General features: G+C 37.8%; 1 protein-coding gene across 3 annotated transcripts in view; it reads left to right on the top strand.

Moving 5' to 3' along the window:
- The window catches only part of WDR64 (WD repeat domain 64), a 140,414-nt gene that overhangs the window by 98,123 nt on the left and 16,017 nt on the right, over positions 1 to 26,274 (top strand). For all 3 annotated transcript variants that reach the window (XM_042926034.1, XM_042926035.1, XM_042926036.1), the window contains 9 exons: positions 2,130 to 2,305; positions 3,922 to 4,095; positions 9,702 to 9,832; positions 12,647 to 12,748; positions 13,804 to 13,873; positions 15,486 to 15,522; positions 16,087 to 16,226; positions 18,349 to 18,454; positions 23,421 to 23,479. In XM_042926034.1, coding sequence (XP_042781968.1) covers positions 2,130 to 2,305; positions 3,922 to 4,095; positions 9,702 to 9,832; positions 12,647 to 12,748; positions 13,804 to 13,873; positions 15,486 to 15,522; positions 16,087 to 16,226; positions 18,349 to 18,454; positions 23,421 to 23,479 — 995 coding nt within the window. The remainder of the gene's footprint in view (positions 1 to 2,129; positions 2,306 to 3,921; positions 4,096 to 9,701; positions 9,833 to 12,646; positions 12,749 to 13,803; positions 13,874 to 15,485; positions 15,523 to 16,086; positions 16,227 to 18,348; positions 18,455 to 23,420; positions 23,480 to 26,274) is intronic.

The following is a 26,274-nucleotide window of genomic DNA, read 5'->3' as shown; positions in this document are numbered from 1 at the left end:
CTCCAGTGGTATTAGGTCGCTTGCTGCTCCTTGTGTTATCTATCGAGCATTGTGTAAAACCTTCTGGAACTAAGCACTCCAGCTGCCTCACCTGTCGTGTCACCTGGGCCTGCCCCCCCACAACAGAACTACTTCATCTAGACCATATGGTCAACTTGTATGCACTACTCATGGTTTATTTATTCTAGAGATATAGTTGCCAAAGAAATTCTTGCTTGTAAGCCTGTTGGTGGGATGTGTGTACACGCTGATGTGAAAGTCTGATTTTTTAAAGTGTGGCAGACAATACACATGAAATAAAATCATGAATGTAAGTGCTGGGGTGTGAATTGGTGCAACTGCTCTGCATGTGGACAATTCTTAAGAAAACAGCCTTCCTGCTCTATAAGCACACTCTACATACATATGAAAATTAGTTAAAATAGAAATTCTGAGCAATGTACACAACTGTTATCAGGCATATGCATTAGCAATTCATACAGATGACTAAGATAGTATTACTTTTGGACAAGCAAGTCACATTTCATTATTAGTGCTAGGGTGGAGACTTTCTTCAAACTTGGACAGTTTGTCCTCCACAGAGGTAATTGACAAAGGTGCAGAGACATTCTAGGACACCCTGGGAAGCAGGATTCTTCGGGTCTCAGAACAGCTCTGCTCACAAGCCATCAGGTCCCCCTCATTCCCACCGACCCACACACCTAAGCTGAGCAGTACCTCTCCTGGCTCTCTATGTCCCCATTAAATCTGACTGCCAAAGTTCCAAAGTAGCAGGAAATCTGGGCCATGAGACTGTAGCCCACATATCCAGGACTGAATGGAAGCATTCTTTCTTTCATTTGTTTGCACGACTGTGTTCCTCCAACACCATAAAGTCCTTGAGGGCAGGAACGATGCCCGTTCACTTTTCATCCCCAGCTACTCGCACAGTGCTGAGTATATAGGGAGAATTTAGTCAGCGTGTAATGATGTTGTTAGTGAGTAAACAAATGGTAGGAGTTGTGAGTGTTGCTGATAGAGAGTACCTGGCATAAAGGGAGTAAAAGAACACAGTGAGAACATTCCGGATGTTCAGCAAGAGTAAAGCTGGGAAATAAGAAGCAGGAGACAGGGTGGGATTAGGGTTACACAAGGGGAGGAAGGTGACATGAGGGGCTGTCCACTGGATTCTAAACCTGAGGTGACCCCTAGAAAAGCCTACATGAGACAATTCCTACATGGAGTTTTGACCTAGCAACAAACATTCAACAGCCACGCAGTGAATCAAGCCTCCTGGCCCCTCATCAAGTTCCCCTAAATCAAATGACCCAAGTTAATGACAAAGAAAATATGATTTCAGATGTAAGAAGAAACTCAGCACCCCTTTTGCATTTCGTTCCCATGTAACCAATAAAACAACTCAAAGCTTGATAGATTCCTACCTGCTGGAATTCTCTTAAATATTTTATTACCTAGTAAGAGCTAAATTCTTCAAACATGTCAGCACCTTAGGAAATGTGACATTATTGGACTGATCTTTCACTACAGCTGACTACTGTGACAAAATATTAGATAAATAGGAAGATATTGGAGGGTATTTAGTGAACTGGAGGACATTGGAAGAATAAGGGAAGAAAGATCTACTTCATACAGAAAGCTCAGCTAGGAGAGTTTAAGTGTTTCAAAAAACCTGTCACAAATTTCAAAACATTGCCTAGTCTTGCTAATTTGTATTAGCCTGTGACAAATAAAGGCATACAGAGATTCATTTTTTGCACAGCAAGGCTAGGGAGACTCACACGTCATAGTAGGAAATAAACATAGGATAAATGTTGGCAGAAAGCTTTCAATTAGATCAATTTCTTAAAGTGTATTTATTTATTTTGAGAGAGAGAGAGAGAGAGCACATGTGTGAGTGGGGGAGGAGCAGAGAGAAAGGGAGAGAGAGGATCCCAAGCAGACTGTTGGCACAGAGCTCTACGCAGGGCTGGATCCCATGAACCCTGAGATCATGACCTAAGCCCAAATCATGAGTTAGACGTTTAACCATCTGATCCACCCAGGCACTCCTAGATCAGTTTTGTCTGAGATAAAAGCCAAGCTTTCTATAAATTATTTTTATCTACATAGTTTTTTTCCTGTGTGCTCAGGAACAATTAAAATCTGGGACTTTGGCAGTGGGCAAGAGATGAAAATGTTGCCTGAAGGGAAAGACTGGAAGGAGGAAGAGCACTGGCTACGGCGCCTGATTTTCCTGAAAGCTCAGGAAAAACACCAGTACTTGATCCTCACCTTGGAGCACAACGGGAAGATCAAAATGATCCAGGTTTGCAATCTCAGTTTTATATTTGTACCCTATGTGCTCTTCTTGGGGAAATCAACGGAGTCCATGGATGATCCCAATTTCACGCCTCTCTCACCAGTCATCTGAGGATAACATTTCTCCACGAGTCTTCCTAGGAGGCTCCCAATTAAGAGCATCCTTGTCCAGGTCCAAGCAAAGAACAAAAAAGAATAGCTGATCAGCGACAGCATCTCGCCCAGCCAGCATTTGCTGAAGGATTAGTTAGGAGCCCCTGGAGCAGGTATCAGAAAGGTGAAACTGACCCACAGCTGCCACCTCAGACATTGTTTATACCCTCGTCTGGGGATAATTCCCTGGCGGAACTGCTCCCCAGCAGTCTCGGTGTAAGGGAGCAATGATTCCCCTGTGTTCTCAGAACTCATAATGCATTCAGCGATGCTCAAGTCACTTTTTCAGTTTGTCACCAAAATTGCTTTGTTTACTTTGAGGTTAACGATGCAATCTGCTCAGGGCCATTTCGGGAGGATTGAGGTAGGCTAATTTATTTTTTCTGCGAGTCTATTACCACCTAAGAATGCTAATGCCTTCTTCATTTTTAAAATGAAGGCTAGATCATTTATCCTGGCTACTGAGTGGATCTCTCTCTGCCTGGAACTCGAGGACTCATTGAATTTATTATTCCCCTTCTGAAAGCTAAAATCAGAAAAAAAAAAATCTTAAATTAGGGAAGCAATCATGAAATTTCAGCATTGATTAAGGTGACTGATGTCCCTGCTGCTGGAAAAAAGGAGTGAAAAACATCCCTGATGCAATATACTCTTCCCATGTTGTCTGAGCAATCCAGATAGCACCATAGAAAGGAATGTTTTAGTTATTATACACTCTACCACATGACAACATACTGATTTCCCTTCTTTCAATTAGTGCAACTGGCCACCAGTATGCTTTTCCTAATATACAGTGTCTATTATAAACAAGCCTTTTTTAACCATTCAAAAAAAAAAAAAAAAAAAAAAAAGCCTGGTGCTGTTCCCAAGTCAAAATTGGTTTTGGTTTTATTACAGCATTGTTCATTTTGATTATTCTGGTTCTTCATGTTTCAAAAATCCATAGACTGAGCTTGATGAAGACTGAAAACCTCTCTTATTCATATTTGTATTCCTGCTCTGCCCCAAGCAGGTGCTGATTAAGGATTGAGAGAATGAAGAAATATAAGAAACCTTTTAGAAGATATGTAATAATTTGTACAAATCTCAAAAATATGATGTTAAGTGAAGAAATTTAAAGAATTCATACAGTTTGATAGCATTTATAAATAGGCATAAAGAAATGTCATTATATACGTACACGTATATATGTACAATAATATGTAATATATGTATATGCAGAATGTACGTATAAGTTTATGTAGAAATATTAAAACTTCCATAACTAACACTGTATTCAGGTTACTAATTACCTCTGGAGAAGGAAGAAGAAACAGGACTATATTAAAGAGATCTAGACAGGATTTAAGATTTGATAAAGCCAGATGGGGGGTACATCATTGTATGTTCTATTTTTCCTATACCTTTAAAACAGCTCAAAATAAAACAGTGAATTGAATTTTTCATATACTCATTGTATTTCTATTGAAGGGTAAGGAAGATGATATGTGCCTTATGGTAATATGGGAGCTGCCCAATGTCATGCCTATGCTACAAAGTGGGATTCACACTGTGCATCTGAGGACATCCCCTCAAAACAGGAGCATGACTATTCCTTTCCCACAAGTCGAGTTGATAGAGAAAAACTTTTCTCAACGTGCTAATGTAAGTTTCATTTCTTCATTTCTTTCCTTTTATTATGGAAAATTATAGACATACAAAAGTAGAGAGAACAATACATTGAACTTCTATGTACTAACATGCAGCTTCAGGAATTATGTGTACATGGCCAAACATTCCTTTTTATTCCTACCACTTCCCACAACCACCACAAAAGAATTATTTTGAAGCAAATCCCAGACATTAGGTCATTTCATCCCTAAATATTTCAGTATGTATCTCTACATGATAATGACTCAAAAAATGGAAGGACATGGTTATTTTTAAGATATCTTCTAAAATAATTTTTAAGAAGTCCTTAATATCATCAAATATTTACACAGTGCTCAAATTTCCTAGATTGCCTCATTTTTTTTTATGGCTTACAAGATTCAAATAAGGTCCATTTGTTGCATTTAGTTGATAAGTGTCTTAAATCTCTTTTAATCTATAAACATATTTCCATTTCTCTTTTTCCTTTGCAATTTATCTACTGAAGATAGTAAGAGTTGGTGCCATAGTTTCCCATTTTCTGGATTTTGCTGATTGCACCCCCTGGTGTAATTTAAGGAGTTCTGTCTGTACTTCCTCTAATCTGGCTTAATTGCATGAGCTTTGATTTTTTTTTTAATTTTTTAATGTTTATTTATTTTTGAGAGAGAGAGGCAGAGCATGAGAGGGGGAGGTGCAGAGAGAGAGGGAGGCACAGAATCCAAAGCAGGCTCCAGGCTCTGAGCTATCAGCACAGAGCTTGAGGTGGGACTCGAACTCACAAACCGTGAGATTATGACCTGAGTCAAAGTTGAACGCCCAAACAACTGAGCCACCCAGGTGCCCCTGATTTTTTTTTAATTAGATTCGATAGATTCTGTCATATACTTCCATTAGGATTCACAAAATGGTTGCTTTAAAAATTAATTAGTTAAATTAAAATCTCTAAGAAAGTATTTTTGTGAGGCACTTGTATCTACTCAGTATGGCAGGAGCACGTGATCATTCCTGAGGGGTACAGTGCATGACATGTTTCAGGCTGAAGAACAGAGAACTAAGGAAGCTGCCCTTGTTCCCATAAGGATTCAGATCGATTGATTTTCTTGAGACTTTATCAATCGTGTTTGCTTACTCTAATATTAGCTCAAGCCATTTATACTTTCCAGTTTTTACAAGGATAAGTGGTCAGATGCTAAAGAATGCAAGAAACTGAAAATTGTAGAGGGAGCAATTGAAGAAAGCCTTAAGGTTTTACCGCTGTCATTAGTGAAACAAACATAATTTAAGAGAGAATAATATAGCTTGTTTTAAAGAATTTGGAAACTGGGGAGCCTGGGTGCCTAGTCAGTTAAGCATCCCACTTTGGCTCAGGTCATGATCTCATGGTTCATGAGTTCAAGCCCCACGTTGGGCTCTGTGCTGACAGCTCAGAGCCTGGAGCCTGCTTCGGATTCTGTGTCTCCCTCTCTCTCTGCCCCTCCCCCTCTCATGCTCTGTCTTTCTCTCTCTCTTAAAAATAAATAAACATTAGGAAAATTTTTTTAAAGAATTTGGAAACTATTATTTCATCCTACATGGAGAGATATTGTATTATTTTCCCTCAAATTTAAATGTTAGTTCAGCTCTACAATTCCAATTCCATTCTTGTTAGTTTAAGTGATAAGTAGGTTTCATAGTTTGCTAAAGGACTTGAAATCAAAATATACAGTGACTGTCTCAGGATAACATTACCACATAATGTGTGCCAAAGCTGGAAGAACAGAATGCATCTCCTCAAACACTCATTCTAGTCCCTTTCTTCCAGCTCCACACAATTGGAAACACTAGGTTCAGTTCTTTGTTCCTTGTTTGGAGCTAATGAAAGCTGAACAATGATTAATGCACAGTGAACTAGACCTGATGCAATTGGCAAGTTATTACATGGGTAATGAAAAACGCTTACTTTGGAAAAAATGAGAAAAACTTCTGGAATAAATTATTGAAGTATAATCAAAGTACCTTTATGGTTATAATAAAAATGTAAATTATCTCTGATGTTGAGCCCTTATGTTTTGTATTTATCATAATTAGCATTTATGGCGCTTCTTTTTTGCAACACATTTTTAAATTACTCTATAGACGGAAAGTTTGCAAAAGTCACTTAGGGAAAAAAACTTGGGTTGTGCATGGAAATTATCTTTCTCTAAAACTCTTCCATTTATGAAGGACTATTTATTGAATACCCACTTTGTATCATGCATTGTTCTTAGCACCAGGATTAACAGGTTGGTAGAGTTTGGTACCTATACCTACTGCACTCCGGCAGCACAGCAGAGAGCTGGGAGGATTAGGTCAGGGGAGTTTCCTAAAAACCATTGCTGAATAGGTCTGAAAGAATTACTAAGATGTAGCTTGGCCCAGATAGGGTATCTAAAAGTTTCCAGCAGGAGTTGAGAAGACAAAGTGAATGCCAAGTGGACGAGATAAAATGAAAAATGTCACAAAAGTAAGAAATTGCATGGTTTGTGAGGAATAACTGCAGGTACCTCAGTGTGGCTGAAAGAAGATGGGGAGTGAGAGAAGATGGTGATGGATAGATAGGTAGGGGCTAGATCATGCTCATGGCGTTAAGGTACTTGAATATTGTATAAGAAATAGCCATTGAAGGGCTTTAAATGAGAAATGACATGATCAAATTTGTGGGTAGCACGTTTGATGCTGCTTTGATGACAGTTTATGGTTTTCTTTTTTAAGTTTATTTATTTATTGGGGAGGAGGGGCAGAGAGAGATGGAGACAGAGAGAATCCCAAGCAGGCTCCACACTGTCAGCGCAGAGCCCAACACAGGGCTCAGTCCCACGAACTGTGAGATTATGACCTGAGCCGAAATCAAGAGTCAGACACTTAACCAACTGGGTCACCCAGGCACCCTTTGATGACAGTTTTGAATGGGACATGATTGCAGGCAGAAGATTCAGGCAATAGGCCACTGTTTTTGGTGAAGGAGATAAGGCCATGATAGGATGGTGGAAGGAGAGCTTTCAAACAATCTTTAGGTGGCAAATGTAGCAGAACACGGACTTCATTAATTAGTGATTGATGTTATGTAGTTGGGAGAGGAGGGTCCTGACAGAAAGGAAGGAATCAAGGACAGCATGGAGCTTCCTACTTGAAAGATGGACTGAGGGGGTGCTACCCAGTGAGCTGTAGAATGGAGTGAAGTAACATACTTGAAGGAGGTGAGAAATCATGCATGTTGAGATACCTGTAACATTTCTAAGTAATTAAATATGTAACCCCAAAGTTTATGGGAGGGGACTGAAAAGATCATTAGAACACTGAAATTGGAACAATTATTAAAACATAGATGATGAGATTGCCCAGAGGAGTTGGAAAAAAGAAAAAGCCAATGGGCTAGAGCTAAACCCTCAACATATTAATATTTAACAGGTTGGTAGAGTAAGAGGTACCAAGTAGGAAACAGAAAAGGAAGGGTTGTCAGACACAAGCAAAATTAGGAGTCTTATGTCAAAGATGTCAAGAGAGTAAGAAGTTTTAGGAAGGAGAGAGCAATTGAGAGTGACAAGAATAATACACCTATAATCTTTTTTTTTTTTTAATTTGAGTATAGCTGACACACAATGTTACATTAGTTTCAGGTGCACAACTTAATGATTTGACAGGTTTATACATGATGCTATTTTCACCACAATGTAGCTACAACTGTCCCATTACATTGCTATTACAATATCATCCACTGTATCCTTATGCTGTGACTTACTCATTCCATAACTGGAAGCCTATATCTTCTACTCCCCTTCACCCATTTTGCCCAGTGTCCCACCCCCTTCCTTTCTGACAACCATCAGTTTGTTCTTTGTATTTGTAGGTTCAACTCTGCTTTCTGTTTATTAGTTTGTTTGTTTTTTTTTAGATTCCACTTATGAGTGAAATCATATAGTATTTGTCTTTCTTAGTCTGACTTATTTCACCTAGCATAATACCTTCTAGGTCCATGCATTGTATCTCAGATGGCATGATCTCATCCCCTATTTCAATTTTAATTTGAGTATAGTTAACATATAGTGTTATATTAGTTTCAGGTGTACAATACATTGATTCAACAATTCCATACATCACCCAGTGCTCATCACCAGTGCAATCCTTAATCTCCACCACCTGTCTCACCCATTCACCCACCCACCTCCGCTCTGGTGACCAGCAGTGTGTTCTCTATAGTTAAGAGTCTGTTTATTGGTTTCTCTCTCTCTCTCTCTCTCTCTCTCTCTCTCTCTTTTTCCCCCTTTGCTTGTTCATTTTCTTAAATTCCACATAAGAAATCATATGGTATTTGTCTTTCTCTGACTGACTTATTTAGCTTAGCATTATATTGTCTAGCTCCATCCATGTCATTGCAAATGGCAAGATTTCATCCTTTTTTATGACTGTGTAATATTCGTGTGTGTGTGTGTGTGTGTGTGCGTGTGTGTGCGCACGAGCACTCATGCATGCACACAGGTACACATATGTATGTATACACCACATCCTCCTTATCTATTTGTCTATTGATGGATATTTAGGCTGCTTCTATATCTAGGATATTGTAAATAATGCTTCAATAAGCATATGAGGTACATATATCTTTTCAAATTAGGGGTTTTATTTGGTGTAAGGGGTAAATACCCAGTAGTGGAATTATTGGACCATATGGTATTTCAATTTTTAATTTTTTGAGGAACCTCCATACTATTTTCCAAAGTGGCTGCTCCACTTTATATTCCCATCAATAGGGCATGAGGATCCCTTTTTCTCCACATCATCACCAACATTTATTTGTTTCTTGTCATTTTGATTTTAGCCATTCTAACTGGTGTGGAGCAATATCTCATTATGGTTTTGGTTTGCATGTCCCTGATGATGAGTGATGTTGAGCATCTTTTCCTGTGCCTGTTGGCCATCTGTATAATAGACCTCTACTTTATTTAGATGTCACTCTTCTATGTTCCTAGAAAGTCTTATACATGCCTCCAATACAGCACTTTTAAATTGTACAGGGCTTTATCTTAATACTTTCATGATATGATAAGTTTTGTCCAGGTCACAGACATTCTGTTTGACTTTGTATTTCAGGAACCTAACAGCAGGTGTCCAACAAATAGTTGAAGCAACAATTGAAGAGTGCCAAATAGCACTGGCAATAGAGAGTGCTTAGTGATAAATAGAAAAAGTTTTCATAGAGAAGTATGGAGCAGAAGCCAAACAGTGAGTGAAGGGAAAGTCGTAGGGAGGATCAGCCAATATAGAATATTTTTAAGAAGATTGAAGGAAAGAGAAGGAAGGCAAGGGAATCTAATGGTTGGTATGCCAGGGAAGAATAAGTCAAGTCTGGGAAGAAGGAGCCAGTAGTTGAGGAGTATATTTTGTTGTTTTAATGAGTTCAACTAGTTAAAACAAACAAACAAAAAAAAACTTTAATGCAAAATTAAATCTATTTTACTAAATTTCATGCTCTAAATTTTAAAAAAATCATAATGAGACATTTTGTTTTAATGGTAGAATAACAAACTGTACACATAGCATTTCTGCTGTGGTTAGATACTGTGTTCATGATGGTCCATAAGTCTTTTTGCTTCCTTCTTCAGAATCCTGCCATCAGTATGGAAGTGAACTGCATTGATTTATTGCAAGTAGAAGGATATAATTTGATAGTTGCTGGAACCTTAAATGGTGTGATTATTTTATGGAATTTTGTAAACTCTACTGTCAAAGAAGTGTAAGTTGCATCTTTAAACAATATAAAAGCTGTACTGCAAAAGAGCCAAAATAACATTCAATACTTTTTTATTTTTTAAAATTTTTAATGTTTCTTTATTTTGGGGGGGGGGAGACAGAGAAAGAGGGGGGCACATAATCTGAAGCAAGATACAGACTCTGAGCCTTCAGCACTGAGCCCGATGCAGTGCTCAAACTCATGAACTGTGAGATCATGACCTAAGCCAAAGTCGGGCACTTCATCAACTGAGCCACCCGGGTGCCCCACATTCAACATGTTTTTAGGGGCGCCTGGGTGGCGCAGTTGGTTAAGCGTCCGACTTCAGCCAGGTCACGATCTCGCGGTCTGTGAGTTCGAGCCCCGCGTCAGGCTCTGGGCTGATGGCTCGGAGCCTGGAGCCTGTTTCCGATTCTGTGTCTCCCTCTCTCTCTGCCCCTCCCCCGTTCATGCTCTGTCTCTCTCTGTCCCAAAAATAAATAAAAAACGTTGAAAAAAAAATTTAAAAAACAAAAAAACAAAACATGTTTTTAAAAACAATAAATCAGTGGTATAACAGCGGTGATGCTCTCAAGAGAGGCTTTTCTGGAAGTTACATTCATGAGATTTGTTCTGTATGTCCAAATTCCAGAGTAATAATAGGAATAATAAAAGGAAATAATAATAATAATAAAAGGAAACTTAAGTATTCATATTCCCAAGTCCCTTGACTTTCACTCTTCTCCCTCTAGTACATACTTTCATGTGTGATCCTGTCCTAATTTATAACCTACATAAAAAGTTAAAATATGTATATATTTTAAATTTTTGTAATGTTTATTTATTTTTGAGAGAAGACAGAGAGAGACAGAGTGTGAGCGGGGGAGGGGCAGAGAGAGGGAGACACAGAATCCAAAGCAGGCTCCAGGCTCCGATCTGTCAGCACAGAACTTGATGTGGGGCTTGAACCCATAAAACCACAAGATCATGACCTGAGCTGAAGTTGGACACTTAACCGACTGAGCCACCCAGGCACCCCTAAAATATATGTTTTAAACGCTAATCTCCCTAAAGCTTTAAACACACATATCTGGCGATGACCATCTGGGTCACCAGCAACACCCTGAAAGACCAAAACTGTGTCCCAGTCTTCCCCATTCCCATGCATCTCCTTTTCCTGTATTCCCAGTGATACCACCATCTGCTTAGTCACCTCAAATGGTGAGTAGCATTCTACATGGGTTTTCTTTTTATTCACCACTGCAATGTGTGCAGTGCATTATAGGTCAATGCTAACACGGGGGTGGCATATGCAATTAAATAAATAGATCTCAACCAATCAGATATGCCCTGCACCATAGCCAAAAGCTTTACCCATTCCCTGCTATCCATTTCTAAATACTCTTACCTTTGTCTGTAAAGAAAGTAATGTAACATTGGATTATTTGCTACGGATAGGTTGTAAATAACAAACTCTCCCCAGTTCTGTAATTGGGCCATAAGCAAGGGCCATGTGTAAACATCCTGTATCAAGGGAACTTGCAGTGTTGTACTTTGAGGTGCAAGGTGGTCAAGAACCTTAGTGAATGGATAAAAATAACATCAAGTCTATCTAAGCATTCAGAGGAAGGAAAGAGGAGGAAGAGCATTAGAAAGGACAAGAGGAAAAAGGAAAACAGAAGAAACCTCTGCTTCTCTATTCACAGTGCCTTAAACACTCCTGGTCCATCTGGACCCCAGGCCCCTTTCCAGTGTAACTCTGAGCCTTTACCTTTAACCAATGTTTGACGGGACATAGTCCTCTCTTGTTTGGATCCTGGATTTGTTCTCCTTTGAACCGTTCATTGACTTCTCCCTCTGTACCTCAGCCAGTGTTCTCTTGGGTCCTGCCCTCGAATTCCTGTCACCCTCCTGTTCCTTCCTTTCAACACTTGCCCTTGGGCTTTCTCATGACTGTAGACTTGTCACTTGATACCCATATCAATATGCACTGTGTGGTTCTTCAGCCTCTTATTAAAGCAGTTCTCATGCTGTGTCAGCTTGTGCATGACTCACTACAAAAGGAAAGCAGAGAGACTGTAGTCCTGCTTCCACAGCATCAGGAGGGAAGCTCTCCTGAGACTATTCCCAACTTGAAGGAGGAGATGCTCCTTGTTGAAGTGCTAGTATTTTGCAAAGCGATGCATGTGAATCCAGCACTCAGTCAGAGGAAAGTAATGGTATGGTGAGCCATACATCATGTTCCCTTCCCATGAGAAGATGATTATACACAAGTAAGTGACTTAGAATCACTTTAGTATTTTGCAAAACATACAATTTAGTACAGAACTGTCTAATGTAACTTGGGTCCAGCTTTCAAAAGGCTCTAAAGTTGCAAGCGGTTTCCATATTCATGGTGGAAGCCGTCTCTACCTCTGCTCAAATTTGCCTAAGATCCCTTCACCAGTCAGGAGACCTGGCCTTTCTCTTCCTGTTCAAAGTCTCATGCTTTTTGGGGGGCCCAAACTGGAAATTTGCCACTCCACTTACTCAGAGTAGAATTCTATTCTTCAAACTTTCTGAAACTTCCAGGAGGTTATATGTAAGTCCACTTTGACGTATTAGTAGAAGGCTAGACCTGCTAATTGGATTAAAAGACTTTTAAACACTGAGTTGGTCATGTGGTTACACAGGGCTTTATTAAGGGAGATAGGTTCCAACTCTACCCCTCTAGGTTTTCTCTTCATGTTCAGTGATACCAGCATTGCAGGAATTGATTAGCTCTTCATGGGATGTATAAGTAATGCAAGTTGCCTAACTTGTAAATGTTTATCATGTAAATGTATGCTTCACTCCCAGGTACAGACCTGAAAATTGCTTCAAAGTGGACCCTGATTTGGATCCCAAACGCTTTAGAATCAATGACATACTGTTCCTCTTTCGACCCCCTGAATGTGCAAGGTAACTCAGTACTTACTGATGAAGAAATACTGTCTGGGACTTATGCGGGTGATGTAAAAAGAGTTCTCCTTATCCCAGCACTAAGGAAGGTACAATTGAGAGAAGACATAAATTGGGTATGCTACTTGGCTTAAGCTTTCTTCCCTGCTACTATCTTTTGTAGGTAGGTGGTCCTCTGGGATCTGATTTGCTGTGTGGGGTTCTCATTTCCCTTACCATGTCAGCCTCACAGCGATCTCTACACTAGTAGAAGAGGTAGAAAATGCCCACTTGACCACACTTGTGGCCAGAATAAGGAAGGACTTGCAGGGCAAATTTAAACCTATAGCAGAAGGTTTCATATGACATCTGCTAAAATGGAGCCATCTCCATTCATTTCTGAGGGGGAAGGATATTGTTTTCTAAATATTTAAGAAAAACTATTTTTTCTGTCTAGATGCGCTTCAGAGTTCTGATTTTCAGGCAACATGTAATGGGAAAGGAAATGAGAAAGCAAAGGCTTCCATGTTGGTTTTGAGTCACCCAGCAGTGAGCAAGAATGTACCACCTTCCCTACCCCTTGACTTGAAATTGTCTTAACTGAGACTATTTTGAAGACTTGTTCCATATCAGTGCCCTCACTGGAACCTAAGTCACTTTCCAGTTCATTCCAGCAGAGCACGGCTGAGACAACCAGGCTAGAACTGGGGATTGCAGAGCAGAGCAGGGGTTAGCCAGGCTTTTCAGGGGCCCACCCCCCAACCCTGCTCCTGCCATTTCAGTGTCAGCTCCTGGGAATACATCTAGCCCTGAGCAGTGGTACAGGGCATATTTTTATTTCCCAGACCCAGGCAACATTAAATCTTAATTACTGAGGCTCCCCAACAGCATCTACCAAAACCAGACAGATGAACATTTGTAACCCAAGATAGAAAGTATGATTTGTTTCTTGAGTGGCTCAGTATCCATAGATGATGAGAGAAGTAACCTACTGAAATTAAAGCAGAGAAGAGCACACTTTGTGTAGGATAGAATATCTTAACTTTCCTTCCTTGGGCTTTTCCCTCTTCCTGTAGGAGATCAAGTCAGGATTCTGTGTGCTCCTCATCACAATGTGATTCTAGTAAAGGTCCACAGAGTAGCAAGGTAAGCAACAAATAGAAAGAGTATGTCTTCCTGTTATATCCAATGTTGGTTTAGAAATAGTGATTGGCCCCACTTGAGATGCTCTTTTGAGAGAAGGTCAAGGTGGAAAAACTGTGTGTACATGCATGTGTAAAATCTGTTTTGTTTTGTATTTTCAAGGTTTTCATATCTGAAAATAAACCATACATATAAATAAAATACATTACATATGCTATCTTTACATTTCTGAAATAATAAATCAATTTTAGACAACCTCTTTTGCTAAAAAGTATTACATACATTATACAGGGAAGAGACGACACACAGAGTAATACTGTGGTTTTCAAACTCTGTTCTCAGTCCATAGATTTGGCACATTACATCTCTAGTAGGATTTTGTTTTATTTTGTTTGAATAGTTTTTATGTTTATTTATTTTTTGAGAGAGAGAGAGAGAGTTGGGGAGGGGCAGAGAGACAGGGAGACAGAGAATCCAAAGCAGACTCCAGGTTCTGAGCTGTCAGCAGAGCCTGACCTGATGGGCTCGAATTCATGAACCATGAGATCATGACCTGACCCGAAGTTGGATGCTTAACGAACTGAGCCACCCAGGCTCCCCTCTAGTAGGATTTTGTTTTAAAGGAAACTTTTCCCTGGAAAAATTATTTTAAAATGACCAGCATGATGAAAAGAATAAACTCACAAGGATGTAAGAGTCAGACAGACTTGTACTTCAATCAGGTGCTCTGATTAGCTTTAGAGACATCACCTAATCTCTGAGTTTTGTTTCTTTATCAAATAAAGTCTAATTCACATGGTTGCTAATAGAATTGGAGATCATGTACACCAAGAACATGGCATGCATTACACACATAATTGCTCTCATTGTTATGCCCTCCCTAAGCCACTAGAATGTTGTGTTACAGATACCATATTTATGAACATGACAATCTCTGCAATATACTTTTTAAAATAATTCAAAAACAACTTCAGGGGTGCTTGGGATAGCTCAGTCAGTTGAGTGTCAGACTCTTGATTTTGGCTCAGGTCATGACCCCTTAGTTGTGGAATCAAGCCCCACATTGGGCTCTGCACTTAGCATGCAGCCTGCTCAAGATTCTCTCTCTTTCTCTCTGCCCCTCTCCCCCACTCTCTCTCCTTCTCTCTCTCTCTCTCTGAAATAAAAAAATAAAATAAAATAAAAACTTCAAAAAGAATGCTGAGAAATGTAAAATTAACAGAGAACAAACTGATGGTTGCCAGGGGGAGAGGATGAGGGATGGGCAAAATAGGTGCAGTGGAGGGGGAGTTACAGGCTTCCAGTTATGGGGTGAATAAATCCCAAGAAAAAAGATATAGATAGAGCATAGAGAATATAGTCGGTACAGTAACAGCATTGTATGGGGACAGATGGTAGCTACACTTGTGGTGAGCATGGCATAACTTAAAGACCTACCCAATTGCTGTGTTGTACACCTAAAACTAATGGAACGATGTAACATTGTGTGTCAACTATACTCAAATGTTTAAAAATTAAAAAAAAATGTAAATGCACCTGAAGAATCTAACTCATCCAGTACATCTCATTTCCTTACAATGTCACGGAAATGCTTTCTTTTTCTCCCCTAATTCAGGGAAGCAAACAGAGCATACATGACACTGAGGTTAAACGTAAGTATGAGATCACCTCTCTTTCTTGTAACAATTTCTTGTTACGGGAGTTCAGGTTCTAGAACAGTCTTATGAATATACATTATATCCTTTCTGTGGCTAAATGTTAAGGAGGTGGTATAAGATTCAGTAGTCTAAGAGGCAGAATTTCCATTATGATGATGCTGTTTTAAATACTAATTCTAGATTTTTAAAAATCCAATGCATTACTGAGCTTCTTAGTCTTGAGTCCATTTTCCTAAAACTTACACTAGATTCATAAGCCATTTGGGATGTGTAAGACTTACACTGGGTATATATCTAGTTTTAGCTGTTATATACAACGTGGAGGCTTTTGTAATAAGATGAAAAATAATTTCTTCCCCCCAGTGATCTAGGATTCTATTTGTTAATGCTTTTTTTGTTCTCTGCCCTGAGTGAAGTTATCTGAGGTTGAAAAAAATATTCTAGGGAAAAGAATGTGTTGTCTTACTATTTTCCTACCTGGCTCCTCTTTTATGTTCTATAAAATTTGTAATTCCAAGTATTGCAAACACCCATGGTAGCTCGTTAACTTTCCTGTAGGTGAACAAACTGATGTCACAATGGGAGAGCAACATCCAGTGGACAAAAAACATCCTGGAGGCACCCATTTAATAGAAGCTCAGCCCCCTATCATTGTCAGTGCTCATGAGGATGGACATCTTCGTTTGTGGACTATGGAGGTGATGGGACCCATTGTTTACCTGGAACAGCAGAGAATGAGAAAGATAAAAGTATTGTGGAATGAATCCTAGCCTTCTAAGGTTCCAGAGAACATCCAATTCTAGTATTTTTCAACCTTATAACAAATTGTGGTTCCTCAGCCTTCTCACTGAAAGTGCGACTCAAACATTACAATAGGACCGTTCTGTAACTCGGGTCAAATGATCAAAACTCCTAAGTTAACTATTTCAAATCTTTCTTTTCTTTACATTGAGCTATGAGTACATGCCGCTAACTATTTCATTGGATATTTAAATAACATTAGAGGATATTAATTACAGTAAAAGAATATTACAGTAAAAGAATATAAGAACACTCAAATATTGAGTATGCATAAATTTTTAGTTATCTAAACTATTGGAAGAAGTTATTACATTGTACTGAGTGTCCTTAAGTATTTTACAATGAAAAAATAGCTTTTATTTCCCAGAAGATTTTAAATGACTTGGAGTGGAGGGTGGCAGAGTTTAAAACTAGGAAGACAGAAATGATGGAAGGAAGGATCTTGATGGAAGGTGCTGATAACAACGAAATCAGTAGAGAGGCAAGAAGCCACTAGAGAGGCAAGTGAGAAAAGAGCCACCATTTTGTATGGCAGATAGTGAGACCCAATGACACAGAATAGCGCAGGCGTCTGCTGGGTAAAACGTCCAGGTCTGTCAATAGATCTTAGCGTGTAAGTGGGAAAATCTTGGTTTGAAAATACAAACTTTTTGAAACAATTTTTAAATTTCATTTTAGAGAGAGAGAGAGAGACAGAGCAAGTGGGGGAGGGGGAGGAGGTAGGGGGAGAGAGAGAGAATCCTAAGCAGGCTCACATCCAGCACTGAGCCTGACGTGGGGCTCGATCTCACGACTGTGAGATTATGACCTGAGCTGAAATCAAGAGTTGGTCACCACCCAGGCGCCCCAAAAATACAAACTATCGTTAACAACTTTTCCTGAGAGTATCTTGGTATTGGAGCAATGCCTTTTTTTTTTTTTTTTTTTTCTGATAGAGAAATAAGAGTGACAGAAGGAAGATTATACCCAAATAAATCTCAGGAAATGATTAGCAGACTCAAATTCTCTCTTCTTTTTTTTAATGTTTATTTATTTATTTATTTTGATGAGTGGGGAGAGCACAAGCAGGGGAGGGGCCGAGAGAGGGAGAGAGAAAGAATCCCAAGCAGGCTCTATGCTGTCAGTGCAGAGCCCCATGTAGGGCTGGATCCCAGGAACCATGATATCATGACTTGAACCAAAATCAAGAGTCAGATGCTTAACCAACTGAGCCACCCAGGTGCCCTATCAAATTCTCTGTTCTGGGGTGCCTGGGTGGCTCAGTCGGTTGAGCATCTGACTTTGGCTCAGGTCATGATCTCGCAGTTGGCAGGTTTGAGCCCCTCGTAGGGCTCAGTGCTGACAGCTCAGAGCCTGGAGCCTGCTTCAGATTCTCTCTCTCTCTCTCTCTCTCTCTCTCTGCCCCTCCCCTGCTCATACTCTGTCTCTCTGTGTCTCAAAAATAAAATAAAAATTAAAAAAAAAATTAAATCTCTCTTCTGAAGCAGGGATGTTTATTGTCTAAGTGAGGCAGTGCTTGTGGAAAATCCTTCCTGGTGCTGACTTATCCTAAGCACTGAAAAATAATCTGCTGAATTTGAATCTCCTACAATCTCTTTATCTTGCACCAATTTTCAAAATAGATATGTCTGAAAACGTAAGTGCAATATTACTGGTTGAGATACACTTAAACAAGTGAGATACACTTAAACCTGAAAAGAATGTTTGTTTAGAAGGGGAATACGTACCTGGAAAAGAGGTCTGAGGAAGTTCATGGAAAGGGTCATGGAAGTGCAAGAAACAACCCCCAAGAATAGAAGTGGTCTGTAATAATCAGAGTTTAGATGCTCTTAATAGTTGTTACAGCTTTATGAATATTTAATTTCAAGGAAATAAGTCCCTTCAGATAGTTTCAAATTGTTTTTATTACAAAGAAGAGAAGCATGTTGCAGTAGTAGAGATAACTTTTTAGATGGATTATTTATAGAGAAATCCAACTCTGAGATTAATATTTTATAGAATTTATTATACTTTATTCAGGGAAAGCTACTGAAAGATATGCTGCCTTTCACAAAACATTCTGCCATTTCTCTGACATCGCTGTATACTGATCCATGTACCAGGATACTTCTGACTGGAAATGTGGGTAAGTCATGCTTAGGTAGTCGTCTACAGGTTGCTCCATAACCACATGACATAAAGATGGAGGTAGGAAAATACATGACATTTGTTGAGACAAAAGAAAGAAAAAGAAGGATGCTGAAGCAGGAAAGAGTGTTATGAATAGCTTGCTGAATAAATAGAATAATGAATGAATAGAGCAATGAATAGAACCTATTCCATTCTGAGGTCTTTACTTAGAGTGAGACAATCTTTTTTTCCCCATCTTTAAATGGGGTACACAGTTAAGCGTCCGACATTGGCTCAGGTCATGATCTCACCATTCATGAGTTCGAGCCCCACGTCAGGCTCTGTGCTGATGGCTCAGAGCCTGGAGCCTGCTTTGGGTTCTGTGTCTCCCTCTCTCTGCCCCTTCCGTGCTGATGCTGTCTCTGTCTTTGAAAAATAAATAAACATTGAAAAAAAATTTTTTTAATGGGGTACAGAACTACCTGTTCTCTTACCTTACATATTGGGAAGAATGTAAAGTTTTCATTTTCCATCTTGAATAGGTTATGTTGTATTTATCTCATAAAGGGAGTAACAGCATTAATTAGGAAGGAGAGGGATTCTTTGCTCTCATTAGGGGATTTTGTATTGATTGTTAGAACTCATACAGTTGGTTTTTCTTCTTTGATGTAACAAAATTCTTTTTTCTAATGCTTTATTTCCTTTCTTTCATCTTTTTAACTAATCATGAATTATCTTTCTTTTCATCTACTTTAAAAGATTATGTGAGTGTGTGAATGAGCATTCCTAGTGTAAAAACATTTTTAAGTTTTAGTAGTGTTCACTTTTACATTTTTCCAAAAAACAGACAAAACTAACCAGTTTGTTAGAATTTAGACTGAAACAGCATCTTTTCAGTTAAACAAAAGCTTAGCCCACTTTACTCTTGCTTTTCTTCTACACCCACCCCTTCACTTATCATTTGCTACTGTAACCTTGATATTTGCATTCGGGTACTGCTATTACATTCATATTTAAATTTTAGGGGCACCTGGTGGCTCAGTAGGTTGAGCCTCCGACTTAGGCTCAGGTCATGATCTTGTGGGTTTGAGCCCTGTGTTGGGCTCTGTGCTGACAGCTAGGAGCCTGCAGCCTGCTTCAGATTCTGTATCTCCTTCTCTCACCTCCCTCCCCTGCTTGTGCTCTCTCTCTGTATCTCAAAAATAAATAAATGTTAAACAAAAAGTAATAATATTTAAGTTTTACATCTTTTCTTGAAAGAACATTGTTCTCATTTCAAAACTTAGTCTATGAATCAGTTTGTACCATCAATTATTTCAGTCTTCCGGAGATTGTACAAAATTTTCAATTTTAATGAAGTACAGTTTACCAATGGTTTCTTTCACAGATTGTGCCTTTGATGTTGTTTTTAAAAAGTCATTGCCAAACCCAAGGTTTAGATTTTCTTCCAGTTTTATAGTTTTGCATGTTACGCTTAGAGTTGTTTTGATCTGGGTTTTTTGGCTTTTAGAATTTGGTGGGAAAAGTGTAACGTGCATTTCCAAATTGAGAGTTTTTATCATGAATGGGTATTGAATTTTGTCAACTGCTTTTTCTGCATCTATTGTGATCATGTGATTTTTTTCTTCTTTAGCCTGTTGATAGGATGGATTACATGAAATGATCTTCAAATGCTGACCATTGTGTATAATTCTTTTAATATGCTTATATTTTGATGGGGATTTTTGCATCTATATTCATAACAGCTATTGGTTTATAGTTTTCTCATAATACCTTTGGGTTTGGTATTAGGGTGTGCTGGCCTCATTGAACAAGTTAGAAAGTATTCCCTTTTACTTTTATATTCTGGAAGAGTTTGTACATAATTGGTAAGATTTCTTACTTAAATGTGGATAGAATTCACCATTAAACTCATTTTGACGCAGTGGTTTCTGTTTGGGAAGATTATTAATTAATTTCCTTAATAATATAGACCTGGGGTACCTGGGTGGCTCAGTCAGTTGAGCGTCCTACTCTTGATTTCAGCTGAGATCATGATCTCACAGTCCGGTTCATGGGCCTATATTGGGCACCACACTGACAGCATGAAATTTGCTTGGAGTTCTCTGACCCTCTCCCTCTGACTCCCTACCCCATCCATAAATAAATAAATAAACATTTTTAAAAAATAATATAAGCCTATTCATATTATCTGTTTCTTCTTGGGTGAGTTTTGACAGATTGTGTCTTTCAAGGAATCAGTCCATTTTATCCAGGTTATTAAATTTGTGGGCATGGAATTCATAGTATTCGTTTGTATCCTTTTAATTCCCATGAGATCTTTTTTTCTTAGTTAGCCCAGATAGAAGTTTATCAATTTTGTTGATCTTTTTAGAGAACCAGCTTTTGGTTTTGTTGATTTTTTTCTATTGAGTTCCTATTTTTAGTTTCATTGATTTCCGTTCTGATTTTTACTTCATTTATTCTGCTTACTTTGGTGAATTTTTTTTTTTTATCTCATTCTAAAAGAGAAGTTTAGATTATAGATCTTCCTTTTGTTTCTAATATTTGCACGTAAATTGCCCTGTGAGCACTGTTTTTGCTGCTTCCCTCTAATTTTGATGTCATATTTTCATTTTTATTTAGTTCAAAATATTTAAAACTTTCTCTTGAGATTTTTTTCTATGATCTATTATTTAGAAGTATGTTGTCTCATCTCTAATTATTTTGGGATTTTCCAGCTCCCTTTCTCTTATTGATTTCCAATTTCATTCCATTGTAGTCTGGGGACATACACTATATGATTTCTCTTATTTCAAATTGGTTAAGATATAATTTATTGCCCAGAATTTGGTCTATCTTGGTGAATGATAGCTTGAGATTAATATGGGTTTTGCTGTGTTTGGATGCAGTAGTCTATAGATATCAATTATATCTAGTTGAATGATGGTGTGATTAAGTTCAACTATGTCCTTACTGATTTTCTGCCCCCTGGGTCTGTCCATTTCTGATAGATGGGTGTGAAGTTTCCAACTATAACAGTGTATTATCTATTTCTCCTTGCAATTCTATCAGTTTTCAGCTGCATATCTTGATACTGTGATGTTAGGCACATACATGTTTTTCTTTTAATTTTTAATGTTTATTTTTGAGAGAGAGAGTGGGGGGGAGGGGCAGAAAGAGAGGGAGACACAGAATCCAAAGCAGGCTCCAGGCTCTGAGCTGCCAGCACAGAGCCCGATGCAGGGTTCAAACTTACCAACCGCGAGATCATGACCTGAACCAACGTCCGATGCTTAACTGACTGAGCCACCCAGGTGCCCCGGCACATACATGTTAAGGATAGTTATGTCTTCTTGGAGAATTGCCCCTTTATCATTATGTAATGTCTTTCTTTATCCCTAATAATTTTTCTTACTCTGAAGTCTTCTCTGAAACATAGATGCTCTTCCTTTCTTTTGATTCGCATTAACATGGTAAGTTGTTCTCTATCCCTTTACTTTTAGTCTACATGTATCCTTATATATAAAGTGGATTTCTTGTAAGCAACATATAATTGGGTGTTGTTTTTTAATCCATTCTGACAATCTCAGTCTTTTAAGTGGTTTACTTAGACTGCTGACATCTAAAGTGATTTTTGATATAGATCTACCATATTTCTTATCGTGTTCTATTTATTCCTCGTTTTTGTTCTTATTTTTGTCTTTCACTCTTTTTCTGCCTTTTGTGGTTTTAAGTGACCTTTCATATTATTCTACTTTCTCTTAGCATATCAATTATGTATCTTTTTAAAATTTTTTGAATGGTTTCCCTAGAGTTTGCAATATACATTTACAACTAATTCGTGTCAAACAAGTCTACACCACCTCCCTGGTAATATGAGTACCTTATAATAACAAAATATTCCTAATTTCTTCCTTGTGTCACTACTGTCATTCAGCTCAAGTACCTATAAGTTACAATTGTCAAATACATTGTTGCTATTATTGCTTTAATAAATTGCTTTTACTTTATCTTCATTTATTCCTTCTCTTATGCTCTTCTTTTCTTTATATAAATCTTAATTTCTTACCTATATCATTTTCCTTCTCTCTTAAGAACTTCTTTTACTACTTCGTGCAAGGCAAGTTTACTAGCAACAAATTGTCTCCGGTTTTGTTTGTCTGGGAAAGTCACCTTTCTCCTTCACTTTTGAAGGGACTCCTAAGCACTTCACAAGGGACATAATGCTAGGTTGATGGTTTTTCTCTCAACACTTAAATATTTCATTCCATTCTCTGCTAACTTTCATGGTTTCTGAGAGGTTAGATGTAATTCTTATATTGTTCTTTTATAGATAAGATATTCCCCCCTCTGGTTTCTTTCAAGATTTTTTTTCTTTCTGCAGTTTGAATATGCCTAGATGTAGTCCTTTTTGCTTTTTTTAAATAATTTTTTAATGTTTATTTATTTTTTGAGACAGACAGACAGACAGACATGTGCGGGGGAGGGGCAGAGAGAGAGTGAGACACAGAATCCAAAGCAGGCTCCAGGTTCTGATCCAGATTCAGCACAGAGCCCGATGTGGGGCTTGAACTCACAAACTGTGAGATCATGACCTGAGTCAAAGTCAGATATTTAGCCAACTGAGCCACTCAGGCACCCTGTTGCTTTTTTTTAAATCTAGTTTTGTAACTATCATGTGGATTGTAGGATGATTATCTCTCTAATGGTTTGGATTCCATTTGGTAGTGTTGTTTTCATTTCTATTTCATCTACCCTGACATCTAGAGGAAATTTGACTTTGAGCATACATGGCAACAGTAAGTCACAATGAGGTTGCCATATATCAGAATTCCTACGTATAAGTGATATAATTTTTTTTCTTTCATTTCTGGTTTTTCAGATTCTATTTTATTTACCATTATAAATGCCTAAGTCAAATTAATTTGGCGGGCTGGATAGTATTTGCTTAGACAAAAAGGATATCTAACTAAAGATTCCAATGCTTACATTTTCTACAGAAGGACATGTTATCCTTTGCAGCATTAGTTCCTTCCTGGATCCACCTCACAATGAAAAGGTAGGAACTTTAGTTTTAGTTTAATTCATGAACCAGAAACTGACCATTTTTCTGTGCTAGATACCACAAAAGATAGAAATGCAAGCCAAGACTTCCTACTCTGGAGTCATATATAATACTATTGAATCTTAACAGTATTTTATCTTGATGGGCACTGAGAAATGTATAGAGTTGTTGAATCATTATATGGTACACCTGAAACTAACATAACAGTCTATGTTAATTATACTTGAAGTAAAAAAAAAGAAAAAAGAAACAAGCTACATGCCAAATAATAATGGTTTACTGGTGAAAAGAAAGAATGAGTGAGTGAGTGAGTGATCTAGCCACTGGCCACATTACATCATCTTCATGTTTTGATTTATTTGAGAGAATCTATGTAGAAACCCAGAGCTTAAAAAAGTTCACAAATCATCTAGTCCTCCACAGTCAGTTTATATATCTGACATAACTTTACAGAAAGAGATGCTATTAAGAGACTTTTAAAAACTGAGAAAAAACTGAGGGTTGATGGGGGGTGGGAGGGAGGGGAGGGTGGGCGATGGGTATTGAGTAGGGCACCTTTTGGGATGTTATATGGAAACCAATTTGACAATAAACTTCATATATTGAAGAAAAAAAAGAAAAATAAATAAATAAATAAATAAATAAACATTTAAAAAAAAAACAGAAAGAGATGCTATAACTTTTCCTTACAGGCCTAATCTAGTGCCCAACCATTGGGGATGAAAAATACAGCATAGGGAATATAGTCAATAACACTGCAATAACATGTTATCATGCTATCAGGGTGAGCACTGAGTAATGTACAGTATGTTGTCCACTTGAAACTAACATAACGTTACATGCCAACTATACTTGAATTTTAAAAAAAGAAACTCTTCCTCACATCTAGTCTAAATCTTCCTTGTGATTCAAACATATTTTATGCTCTTTTTAGAGTGAACGCAATGTAAATGTCACCATCCTTATTTAAAACCACCTGAATATGAACTTTTTGTGTCAATGTGGATAAACAAATATGCCTACATCTATTATAAAGACTCAACTTGACTAATTAAAAGTTACAGCAAGGAAGCACTATTTTACCATAGACTTATTTCTCTTTAAGGTCATATTTTAAATCTAAAACGTAAATAAATAGTATTTCTTTTACTATTATTTTCCTATGGTTACATAGATTAAGATTGGATTCCTTGCAGAGTGTCACAGAATGGTACTGTTTCAAACCTTATTTCAGTTGATCCATAGAATTTTCTTTTTGTTTCCAAGAACCAATGATGGTTTTCTAATGTTCAGATGTTTATTTTTCCTATGATTATCTCCACTTTGCAGAGGGGAAATCAGAGACTGTCTTGCCTTAACTCCATGTAGACAGTTAATGACTTAGTCAGGACTAGAGCCAGGCTTCTTGTCCTCAAGTCTAGTGTTTTTTCCATATATAACACTCACTGCTATCAGATAGAAAACAACGTTCAAACAACTTGTGAAGCACAAAGTTTCACTTATCAACAGGTATAAATGGTCTGAAATCAAGTCATGTTGTGAGCAGAACAAAAACAAATGACATGCTTGAACCATATATAAGTGGAAAGTTATCTGTTCCCCCTTAATTTTGATGACTATCATATATTGTTATTAATTTTAAGGCACAAAAGTATGACCCAAAAAGCTTACAGTTTTGCAAATGAACTTTCTATAAACTGGGATACAAGACCTTATAAAATTTAGAGAAAATCTTAAAAACAAAGTTATAAAATAATATTGAATTAAACTATCAGTGGAATTTATTTTAAAGCATTTTCACCAATTTACAAAAGCAAAGATTTATTTTAATAACTTATTTGAAATTACTCCATATTCAATGTCATTTCAACCTTTTTCTGTATTTTGGCAATGTATTTTTTCCACTTTGTACATGGCTACCTATATACAACAGAATCCCATTATAAGATGCCTCATTATTACACAGATTAATATATATCATGAATTAAATCAGGTTCAGTTATAGATTACAACTAGTTACAATAAACACCTAATATGTCAGTGAATACATCAGATGTTAATCTGCTTCTCTTGCAACATCACTATTAAAAAGATGCTCTATATAATATAGATATTCTAAGAGATAGGATAGTCAAAACCTGTCCACAGGAAGAGAAATCATACATATGATAATATACATTTGTCTACAAAAAAAAAAAGTCTTAGAGCAATGTTTTCCTAAATACAGGTTATAACCCACTAGTGGGTTATAAAACCAGTGTAATGAGTGGTGACCAGTATTTTAATTTAAAAGGGGAATGAAATGCAATAGAATAGAATAGATGATATCAGTGTGCATTGCACATAGTAAGGTTAAGAATCTGAAATGTGTCCGGTATGCACGTGCAGATATTGTATCTGTTGACATCTGTAAAATGTCTTTCTTACTATAGATATGGCCCATAGTAGAGAAACACTTGCCTAAGTGAATCCAATCCCAAAGCAGAGAAAGAACCCTTGGATAACAAGCTATTATTGAATAACTATGAGACAATAAGAAGTAAGAGAATGCAGATTTCACCCTGGTTGTCTAAGAACAACTAGAGGGGATTGAGTCAGAAGGTCAATAAATTTAGGAGGAATTGTGTCTGAACTTTGTTCAAGTCTAAATGAATAGGAGACTCATAAGAAAACTCCAAGCTGCCAGAATTCTGGCTACACATACATTCTAGGTAGATGACCCCAGAAGAAGTAGTGCTTGGTGTGAGTTCATCAGTGATAGAGACAGAATGTGCTCTAAGGAGATGTTG

Source organism: Panthera leo, chromosome F3 (genome assembly GCF_018350215.1).
Source record: "Panthera leo isolate Ple1 chromosome F3, P.leo_Ple1_pat1.1, whole genome shotgun sequence".
Lineage (NCBI taxonomy): Eukaryota > Metazoa > Chordata > Mammalia > Carnivora > Felidae > Panthera > Panthera leo.
This window is presented reverse-complemented; position numbering and strand designations above follow the sequence as displayed.